General features: G+C 27.5%; 1 protein-coding gene across 3 annotated transcripts in view; it reads right to left on the reverse strand.

Annotated features, from left to right (window-relative positions):
• Positions 1 to 1,777: 1,777 nt before the first annotated feature.
• The window catches only part of LOC100168306 (NPC intracellular cholesterol transporter 1), a 20,381-nt gene continuing 10,714 nt past the window's right edge, over positions 1,778 to 11,444 (reverse strand). The window contains exons 3-22 of one of the 3 annotated variants that reach the window (XM_016807619.2): positions 9,767 to 9,955; positions 9,401 to 9,548; positions 8,346 to 8,469; positions 8,113 to 8,287; positions 6,978 to 7,094; positions 6,622 to 6,839; positions 6,457 to 6,555; positions 6,192 to 6,367; positions 5,605 to 5,805; positions 5,249 to 5,537; positions 4,832 to 5,134; positions 4,493 to 4,711; positions 4,254 to 4,417; positions 3,939 to 4,191; positions 3,666 to 3,844; positions 3,361 to 3,592; positions 3,181 to 3,294; positions 2,847 to 3,009; positions 2,660 to 2,772; positions 1,778 to 2,515 (exon numbers count right to left, since the gene is read on the reverse strand). In XM_016807619.2, coding sequence (XP_016663108.1) covers positions 2,681 to 2,772; positions 2,847 to 3,009; positions 3,181 to 3,294; positions 3,361 to 3,592; positions 3,666 to 3,844; positions 3,939 to 4,191; positions 4,254 to 4,417; positions 4,493 to 4,711; positions 4,832 to 5,134; positions 5,249 to 5,537; positions 5,605 to 5,805; positions 6,192 to 6,367; positions 6,457 to 6,555; positions 6,622 to 6,839; positions 6,978 to 7,094; positions 8,113 to 8,287; positions 8,346 to 8,469; positions 9,401 to 9,548; positions 9,767 to 9,955 — 3,455 coding nt within the window. In that variant the 3' untranslated portion in view covers positions 1,778 to 2,515; positions 2,660 to 2,680. Of the gene's footprint in view, positions 2,516 to 2,646; positions 2,773 to 2,846; positions 3,010 to 3,179; positions 3,295 to 3,360; positions 3,593 to 3,665; positions 3,845 to 3,938; positions 4,192 to 4,253; positions 4,418 to 4,492; positions 4,712 to 4,831; positions 5,135 to 5,248; positions 5,538 to 5,604; positions 5,806 to 6,191; positions 6,368 to 6,456; positions 6,556 to 6,621; positions 6,840 to 6,977; positions 7,095 to 8,112; positions 8,288 to 8,345; positions 8,470 to 9,400; positions 9,549 to 9,766; positions 9,956 to 11,444 lie in introns of those variants that run through there. The other 2 variants (XM_001943414.5, XM_016807621.2) reach the window with 2 other exon arrangements.

Here is an 11,444-nt window from a genome sequence, read left to right on the forward strand (position 1 = left end):
TTACTGTTGAAGAAAATTAAAGCAGTTTTACTGTCCTAAAAGGTGATGACAGACACAAAAAAAAAATAAAAAAAAAAACAACACATCATTGTAAAATCAATACATTCATCGTTCCACTCAGAATCTAAAAAAGGTAAGTAGATATCGCTCTGCGCTGTACTGCAGTAAGTTACAAGTGGGTCATTGTAATGGATATTGTTACATTTTAATTAAATTATAATATATTATCATTGTGTACGAAAAACGATTCTATGCGGAGACGGTTCGTCAGCCTAGCCTAGGGTATTTTATATTATATTTACATTGTTATTATTAACACGATAGATGTTATGTTGAATTATTATAATTTGTTTAGTATCGTATTTGTATATAATAATATACTTTAGAAGTTTCAAGTACCTACGAATACTATTATCAAATAAAACTAAAATCGTTCTTCTTCGTTAAAATATCTAATTTTATCCAAATTCGAACATAAAATAGGTAACTATAAAAAAAACCATGTTTTTATATTATTTAGATTCATTGGTTACAGATTAACCTACTTACGTGGAACCTTGTTTTAGTGTATTACACGTTAAATCATTAGCTATAAAGGTTCAACATTTTATAAATTTTAAATTTGATACATTTTGTCAAAATTCAAACTTGAAATGTTAATAAAAAAAATTGTGCCTATGTATTTTTAATATTTTCAACTGCTATGTAACAATATGTTTGGAGCCTTGTATTAAAAATGTACACTGCTTGGGTGCTTGAGTCACGCTTTTTGGCCCAACAAATACAATTTTATTGACATTTATAAAAAAAAAAAATTTAATCAATTATAGGAATTAATGGTGTAAAACATATGCTGTAAATTTCAAGTATCGTCTTGTAACAGTCATTCGTTTTTTTATTATAAGAAAATAAGAAAATCATTCAATGAGAAATCGTTAGTTTACGCGCGTTATTGAATATTCAAGACGAAAAATTTCAAACTTTTAAAATTTATAAAAATTAAAGTGCCCATAAATTACTTAAAGAGTCAAAATGTCAAGTATCTACGGTTATTATTTTTTGAGTTTCACAATTCCCGTTTTTTCTTAAATTTTTTTGTTTTTCTCGACGCTTTTGAAAACTAACGCGAGTTTTTAATTTTGAACTCTCGATATCACTAGATTCACTTTCTCACCAGAAAAGTTAGAAGTTGATAATTGATGCTTTTTATCGTGGACACAGGCAAAAATAAAAATGCACATCAATGTAAAATCAATGTAAAATTAATACATTCATCGCTCTGCTCAGAATTAACATAAACTTAAACTATAAAATTATCTCAACTATAGTCTATAACTTATATAAGTAACAGCAGAATAAGTTTTTCAAGCTATAGGTAACTTTTAAATTTATAATGAAAAAAACAAAACAAACCAATTAACTATAATACACAAATATATTTAATCTGTAATAAACATATTTAAAAATCATAATAAAAAGATGAAATTTTCATTTTAAAAATTTAAAAAATAAATTGTTATGTTGTATTAATATAATTTTAAAACCCACAAATCACAATCAAGAATACAAGATACAATAGGAACAAATTGTCACATTAAGTATTTTTATACATTTTTATAATTCAATACCTACTTAATTTTTTTTAGTTGATACAAACAAATCATAAATACTAACCTATAATAATAAATTCACTTACATGACATATAAATAATAAGCTTTCAAAATAGTCATTCAACCAATATAATTTTAATGTTTTATAATATGATAATATATAATGTAATAATCAATTTACTCTAGCTAACTTGTGGTTCATTGTATAAACGACATTTTTTTTTTTAACCCAGTCACTGATGTTGTAACACCTATCACATTATTGTTTTTAAAGCTTAAGCACCCACCAACCCACAAGTATTAACAAAAAAATTCTCCAAATATTGATGCACCTATGATATTTTTGATTTGTCATAAGAAAATCCAACTTTCGGTGCCTCTTTCATTTTAAATTATAATAACTCTCAATGTAGGCCAACTTAATCTAACTTAACTTACCTATAGGCTATAGTGTTCAAATACATATTGATATTATTTTACTTGTAATAATATTGTCTTATAGAATACAGATGTTTATCATACAAATTATATTAATACTAATAAAGTTAATAACAAACATGATGCATTATAACATCCAGATTATTACATTAAAACCATGATTATCTAATGAGATAGTTATGATTAAAACTAACTAAATCAGCTAATTCTATAATAATTTATTTTAATACTTACATTATTTCGTAAATTCATTAACATTTATTTTTGTTTTTTTTTAAATTAAAAACTACCTATTTAAAAACACAAATTGAATAATGCTATAGATGATAATCATATTATATCTAATAACTTATAACAGTTGACATTTTAAGTGCAAAAATTGCATTATCCTAACATAAAAAATTATAAAAATGTATCACAGAATTGTTTTTTTTTCAACATCAGTAAATTAAAATGTTTTGATTATCTGTAAAAATATATAATTAATATTAACATTGGTTTTCATTAACGATTAATAGGCAACTAAATTAAAACAACTTGGGTGTACCAACAAGTTAGAAAAAATAAAAATAGTAATGATTTTCAGTTACATAAAAATAAAAGTGATTACATTTTTGATATTTTTCTTTCGTCAAAGTACATTCACTTCTAATAGTTGCAGCTTACAACTTCTAGTTTTTTTCTTAGCACAATCAGTCTGTTCTACTAGGACATGATATGAACCTAACACATTAAAATACATTAATTAACACATAATTGATTAATAAATAAATAAATAAATAATTTGTTCAGAATACCTTTGTAACTTAGTAAAACTGGCAGGAACACTAAACTATGCAATGCAGCAATAATAACAATACCCATGTACATTCTGTAGTAAAATATTTTAAATACTGGTGTGTTAGCAAAACCGAGTACGGCAAGGCCAGCAAATTTTGTCAAAGTAATGCCAGAAAACACCTATTAATCAAAAATGTGCATCTATATTTTATATACACCTAACGCATTCAATATCCTTATGTTCATAGAAACCAATTTTACTCATTCAATCTACATAATATGACATACCTACTTATGAGAATTTTACATCAAGTAGATACATTAGATAATATATATAATTTGTATATTTACCGAACTCCCAACTTCTACACAAGAATGAGTAGCACGTTGAATTGGACAAGAAATAATTGATTTTGCGTTGTGAAAAATTATATGGCCACAAAATTCAACCATTATTCCTATTGCCTAAAAATAAAAATACAGTTCCAAAATATATTAAATAGATTATGTTTATGTTTTTGTACGACTCACCATTACAATGTTTACCAACGATATTGCGTTTAAAGAAATATCACAATAATACATAAATGCTAACAAATCAACAGTTATCATTGTATTAACAATTAGAAGAGTAAAAGCTGAAGATTTTTCGAAATTAGTAAACGTCCACACTACAAAAGTTACCATTACAAACGACAACACTAAATGCTGAACACATACTTGCCATATGGTTAAATATTGTTCATAAAACACATAAAAAACACTGCAAATACAATCACAAATTAATGAGTATTATAAATTATAATACTAAATTTGGATAATTGGTAAGAACTCACCTGTATGGGAACACAACAGTGGTCGTATTTGGAATTTTTCTTCTAATTGTTTCAGTCATATTATTTGCTATTGATCTAGCAGAGCGCATTGATTCATAATAATCTTTGGATGTTTTCAATACAGTGTGAAAAGTCATAAAATAATTAGGTCCGGTTGAATTATTTTTGAAAGAAATTGCCTAACATGTGTGTTGAATAATTAATGTATTAGCATAAAAAATGAATACCAAAATTGAAATAATAATTAGATATTGGCATTTAATTTATAATTACATCACTATAAGCTGCATGTCCAGCTTTCGAACACTTTTGATCTGGACTATCTTGGAGAAAATATGGTAAAAACTTTGCAAAATGTTGCACATCTGGGCGACCCCAATCATTTTTAATGATATTACAGCTTGTACAATCTTCACTGCTGTGCGGACAAAAACTATTGTTCTGAGTCACTTTGCAGCAACTTGAAAGAGAAGACCAATCGAAATAATCATCAATCCACGACGTTGAAGGCCTGTTTATGTATGTTCTAAAAATTAATAAAATGTACATTAGATTATATCCAATGAAATAGTCACATAAAAAATTTACACATTTGCCATTTTTGAAGCCCTGTAAATTTGATTGGCGATTGAAGATTGATCGCAATGAATACCACCGCAGAGAAGATTTTGGTCATTAACATCGGTCAAATTCAACCCGTCAGTAACCACAAAATAAACAGGAGGTCCAGTCGAAAAGTACTGTTTCATAAACTATTACAAACAATAAAATATATTGAATTAAATTAGTTTATAGTAGTTATTATCTAATATTGATGGGTACTTTACTTTAAAATATTTAAGCACATATGAATCATGGGTCATAGTTAGTTCAACATCCAGACCCACATCAATTTTTGGAATAACCACAATACTCATACAAAGCCATGCACTAAATAATAAGACAATTAATGGTCTAACATATTTGTTCATTATAGCTGGAACGTATAATTTTTGAAACGTGGTGAACACTAAACTTTGTTTTTTAATTTCTTGTTTAACTGTTTTCTGAATTGACAAAATAATAAACACATGTCAGTAGATAGATACACAAACTTGGAAATATATTTGATGAATAATCAATTATAAAGGTATAATATATTATTTTAACGAGGTAGGTATACTTACTCGTTTAGCATCTAATGCTAATAAACCTATGAAACAAGACATCTGTAACAAGAAATTGAACACTAAAGCCATCGCTGCGTATAATGCAAAAGATCGAACTACGGGCATATCAGACAAACTGCCGATAAAAAAACATGTGATTTCTGCGAGAGTAGTGATGAAAATTGACGGTCCGATTTTGCTTAAAATACGACCAATGTAATCGGGAACCAATTCGTCTTCTTTCATGTCCATTTGTTGATACGTACAAATGATTAAGAATATATTATCAACTCCAACAGCAAGAACAATAAAAGGTATGACCTGATAAAATAAACATAATAAGATTTTTAAAAAAGTAAAAAGAAATATTATTTAAAACAGGAAGAAATAAAAACATAAATAACAACAATATTCTTAATATATAGAGTACATTACCTCCAGTACGATCAAGGACAGCGGTATACCAATTAAACCGTAAAAACCAACTGAACAAACAACAGATGATATAACGATTACGATTCCGAAAAAACTTAGTAAGATTTTACTCCATCCAAGAGTAAAAACTATGTATAAGAACATGACTAAATAACTTATAGCTATTGTAGACACATCTGAATGAGATTCTCTATCCAACTCATCTTCCACCGAACGTTCAGAATAATAAGCTACATCCATGAAAGACGGTTTTGATACCATAGTCCAGTTCTTCATAAAATCCAAAAACCTATAAAATATGCCCACATTAGCACACAAATCACTGAAAATGTAAAACATAATACAAATTACTATACTTGTTTTCCCATTCTAGTGCATCTTTTAACAATGGTTTGCTGTTGTGGTTGTTGAGTATAAATGTTAATAACAACGATGTTGCTTTTTCATAAGGAGACATTTTAGTTATTGGTTCACTGGAATTGGAAAAGCCTCCAAGAGCCACAGACGGATCTACTGGACCCCCGTAAGGTGCTAAACATAGTGGATTATACGGATTACTGAAAAAAAAAATTATAATTATGTTTATTTTTATAAAATAGAATTATTTATTCTGTAATTTTTTATGTTTCTGTTTAATGACTGAAATTTTTTTTTAATTTTTCATCAAAAATTATTATGTTCTACAATATGCATATAAGACTGATCTTTACATTTTGTAATCAAAAGTATGTATTTAGAGGTATTTGAGTCTTTCGTGAAACTGTAGAAATATTAAATATGATGAATTTGGCGATGTTAATTTTTAGTTTCCACTTAGACAACCAAATGGACAAAAATACAATAACATAAATTATATTTATTTATTTTTGTAATAGATATATAAACTATATAATAACTTATTATTAAAACATCTAAATATTTAAATTGTAAATATTACACTTACTGAAAGCACATTTTTAATTTATCAAAGTAACTATCACGGTTCAGTTTGTAAGGTTTGTTTCCAAAATAGCCCCAAACACTTTGAACTACACAATCCGAAACTTTTGGTGGACCTCCGAATTTAGATACAAGTGGTGCGAAACACACTTTGTCTAGTCCGTTAAATGGGCTGCCCAACTGTTTATGAAAAATATAATATCAATTATAAAATTTGTATATTATATTATATATTATTAACATCATTCAAAAGTTTATAAAAAACTTACGGCTTCAATTTGCTGTTGTAGTTTTTGAACTTCCAGCAAGAAAGTACGGTTAAACACTGGTCCAAATGTATATGAACCTTCAGAAGTATTATAGAACACCTAAAATATTAAATACATTCATTGGCATTAAAATTGATTTGTCATCGATTATTGATATAAAATTACGTCTCGTATTCCGTTTGGCACGATAATGACTTGAGTAGTTCGAAAAAATGGCTTAAAGTTTGTGTTGAAATATTCACGCTCTTGCCGACATTGGCTGCTTGGAGATGACCATAAATCTACTGGATCGATTGTGATCTTAATGTAGTGAATACCATGACTTAATGTGGTAATCAGACACACTGACACCATAAGTGAAATATGTGATCTACTCGCGAAATCTATAATAATTTATTATAATAAATAATTAACAAACAAACAAATTTAAACAATAAAAAAAAACACTAAATAGAACTTATAAAATTTTACTAAAGTAAATAAATTATTACTATAAACACACAGTCTTCATTTGTACTTACATTTTCCAATTTTATAAAAAACTTTTTCCAACATATTTTTATGTTTTGTTTTAGTACGCTCAGCAACAATGTACTTATGTTTATCATTTTTTTTCTTGTTTCTGTTCTTTATTACATCTGAAATAAGGTCTTACAAAGTTAGTAAATTAGGGGAGACCAGGGTAAAGCGAATAGCTTGGCAAAGTGAATAATGTTAATAACTTTTTGAATATTGGTGATTATATAATAATGATCAATGATCATATAAGTTGGTATCAATGTGTATCGTATTTGCTGGGAATTGGAATGATGATTTAGTATGATTCACTAGTTTACATTCACCATAAAAGCGTTTATACAAAAATAGTTAAATTTCTTAAAAAAATACATGTTACGAATTTAAGGTGTTTTAAATAATATTTATAAATTAACTTTTTTAAACTTAGTTTATTATGTTCATAATTATATTAAGTTTATATAGTTATTAAACACAAGTTCCTAAATCACGTATACTTAAAAAAAATAATGTGTATTTAAGAAAAAATCAATCTGGGCAAAGTGGAAATATCATCTTTTTAGGAAATATTTTATTTTTATTTGATGAAGAATATCTGAAAATATCATATTTCGTGTTTATATTGTAATATGAAAAAATAATTTTTTATTTTGTTTTTATTTTACCAAGAAGAATTTTATATTTTATGTTTTTGAAAAATTAAATATAATATTTAAAAATGTTTTTTTTTTATTGTGAGAAAATTTATTAATATGTGTTCGCATTCATATTATACAATTATTAAATGGAGTAACATAAATTATTTATTTATCTCATTGTTTACCACTTTGCCCGGATAGCAGGGCAAAGTGAATAAATTTCCATTTTTTTAAATTTTTCATTTTTTTATTAATTGAGTGCTTATTAAATTTTTTGAATGCTTAAATAATGAATTTGAGAAGTAAATTTATGATTATATTAAAAAATAGTTCTTAAAATAATAGTTTGGACACCATTTTTTGACACATAAAGTTAACCTATGCGCTTTGCCCTGGTCTCCCCTAATATAGGTATAATCTGAGCGCATCAGTTTTGTCTAGCTTATTGGTCTAAAAGTCACTTTTTTTCATCGGCTGCAGCCCCCTTAAATCATACAATTACCTTTAAAACACACGAATCCTGCAAATATCGACATAATGAAACCAAACAAAATTGCCGATGACATAGTTATAATTTCAATACCCGCTACGTTGAGCGATTTTTGAGGTTCTTGTATTTTATCCGGCAATGGACAACTTTCATCGCAGTCCATGCAGCTACAAGCAGTAGTTTTATTCTAAAAGTCGAAATGTTTAATAGCATGTTATTATGAACAATAATTATATATTACTCACATCTACCGGTTGATTACACGGTATTACTGGGGCTACAAACCGCTGGGGATTATCAGTTTTTACAACTGGTATGAAATTTATAACGAAACCTAGATATGAATTATTTCCCAAGAATCGAAACCATCTAAAAGAAAAAAAATATTTTAAAACTTAGTCACACCGCTAAGCAATAAAATATAAGTCACAGTTATATTATAATTATATATTTAGGTACCTACTAAGTACTATCTATACACTACAATCTACAGGACAAACGTATTAATATTTGAAAGCAATAATAAATTCATAAATTCATACACGTTGCATTCAAAAACATTTCTAAAAATGTATTAGGATGTACAGCTGGTCAGCCCCGGATTAAGATAATTTTGGGGCAGGGGCCAAATAATAATGGGCGCTCCCGAAATGCCTTCCATCTGACCCTTGAATTTTTTTTTTCAAAAGGTTACCCGAATTGCCTCCCGATTTCAAAAATATTATTTACTCGAATTGCCTCTGAAGAAGGTCACCTACGACTCTTGTACTGGAATCACCTGCAAATTGCAATACCTATAATTAAACGATTTATAAAAAAATGATGAAAAGATGAAATATCATTCTGTTAAAATAAATGTTTTAATAAATAGTTTTAATAAAATAGTTACTTAATAATTATTTTCTTATAAGATTATTATTTATTGCATTCGAAAAATTAATCTATCTGGAAAATACTGTCTTTAACATTTTATTTTCGAACATTACGGAATAATATAATAATCGATACAAGTTACACGTACAACTATTTCCTCGAATTGCCTCCTAAAACACCCGAAGGCAATTCGAGTAAAAAAAGATCACCTACCTAAATTTGGGAGGCAATTCGAGTGTCACCATAATAATAATATATCCATCTGTATACATAATACAAAATATAGGAAACATTCTACCCGTCAGTGCCCACTATTATTCGTTACCCGTTGTGGGCTCGGGTCCATGGCCCCTTGCCCCCTAGGTAATCCAGGCTTGTAGATGGTTTATCCAAAATCAGTACAACTAAATATTATATTCACACTTACTTTTGCGCTGTACAGGCTATTGCTCCTGAGCATATAACATCCATTGCTAATTCACCAGTAGCCGGGTTTGACACGGATTTACACGAATCGTAAACCCCTTGCATATACGAATCGGAAATATAAAAATCCAACTCTTGTATCGAAGTACCTAGATAGCAGATACAATATAAACAAATTGTGTGGTTGTGAAACAGTAATGACGCAGTTGTTGTTCTTAAAACAATGACGAAATTCTATCTTCGAGATTCAATGGAAATTGTATTTAACGTAACTATACGAGTAACTCATGAATTGATTTTGAATATTTCGTAATAAGTAATAACTAATAAGCAAATTTTATTGTAATCATGGTGAAATTGTACTGACCTATTGTCGTCAATTTGGTGACATTCATAAATCGGCTCTGCGTCGGTGAACAAGCCAACTCACAGATAAATCTTCCAAATGTTCTCATACATGACGGACATCTGTGTAAAAAGTTTGCAGCCTGTACAATACTTGTGCCTAATGTGGAAAGCTGATCGACTCCGCAACACGTATTAAGAGTTTTTCCGTCTAATATAACAAAATAATAAAATATGTGTATTTATAACTTATTATTAGAATCTCAAGATAAATTAAATATAAATTATGGGAAAAAAAATTCCTTGAATTTCTTCTAGGAAAATTGTAATTTTTTTTTTAATTTTAAAATACTCATAACTTGCTTCAAAATTAAAATACTAGAAAAGTCTATGGGTGCCTTAAATATATTTATTCACTCGAATTTAATGATTCTCCTCCGCTGGGAGGCCTCTACAGTCTGTCTAATCTACCTTTTTATTTTTATTTATTTTAACCTATAAACCATCAATAATTGTTCTTATTGTTCTTTTTTTTGGAAACAGATTGAATAAAAAACATAATATGAACCCAAACAAATTTAATGATGGGTAAATTTATTATTATATTAAAAGTAAAATGGAATATTCTGAATATTATGTTTGCCTAAGTATTAAGAAATAATTTCTATTTTCTAATGAAGTAAATTATTTTTAAAATAGAGAAAATATAAATATAACATCTAAACAGCATTCTTCTAAGATAACGATATAAATAATATTTTACTGCACGATATTGACTATCAAAGTATATGGATAAATTCGATAAACTATAAATCATAGTGTATGATTTATAGAAGCACAAATAGCAGGTAGCTATAGGTACTCAAATTAAATCAGTGATCGTATTTGTTGATAATCATTAAACATATTAATATATAAATATTAATATACATATTAATATAATTTAACTATATCTATTAATTATTTTTAGGTTAGATTCTAGAATAAACCTAATTTTTATTATCAAAACATTGTTGAATCAAATTATAAGTACTTATAAGTTCAAGTACAAACATAACGAAAACAATACAATTATCTATTTAATAAAATACCAATTTAGAATATTTAACAAATAACAATGTACCAGCCTAATTTAAAGTTCTCAAATAATAATATTTTTTTTTACGAGGAAGCTACATAGATATTTGTTGTCTCCGTCAAGTGCATAACATAGCAAACTTTCGCTCAGCCGATCACATATAACTCAGTTAGTTTAAAAATTAGAGTGAATCGACCTATCATGTAACTTGATGGTAACATAACATTATCTGTGTTTATAAGTCTCTTAAGTTTTTCACAATAATTCAGTTTTTAAGTGAGTTATGATCATTTTTAATTTACGCTATATTATATACGCATAACTTACTAAAAAATTGAACTATCGTAAAAAACCCACATATAAACACAGATAATGTACTTACAATCAAGTTTCATAATAGGTCGAATCACTCTAATTTTTAAAATGTGCCGACATTTATCCGATTGGGTATTTAAAAAAATACTCAATCCTAAATTATAAATAATTAAAAAGTCGCAGAAGATGCTTTTTAACGTTTCATAAATCATAATCAACAAATACAAGTGTTCAAGAGTGCATAGGCGCAACTAGAGGCCAAACACTGGGGGTGCTTAAATTATGCAGAAGACATAGACCCGTGGGG

The sequence above is a fragment of the Acyrthosiphon pisum genome, chromosome A2, assembly GCF_005508785.2.
Source record: "Acyrthosiphon pisum isolate AL4f chromosome A2, pea_aphid_22Mar2018_4r6ur, whole genome shotgun sequence".
Lineage (NCBI taxonomy): Eukaryota > Metazoa > Arthropoda > Insecta > Hemiptera > Aphididae > Acyrthosiphon > Acyrthosiphon pisum.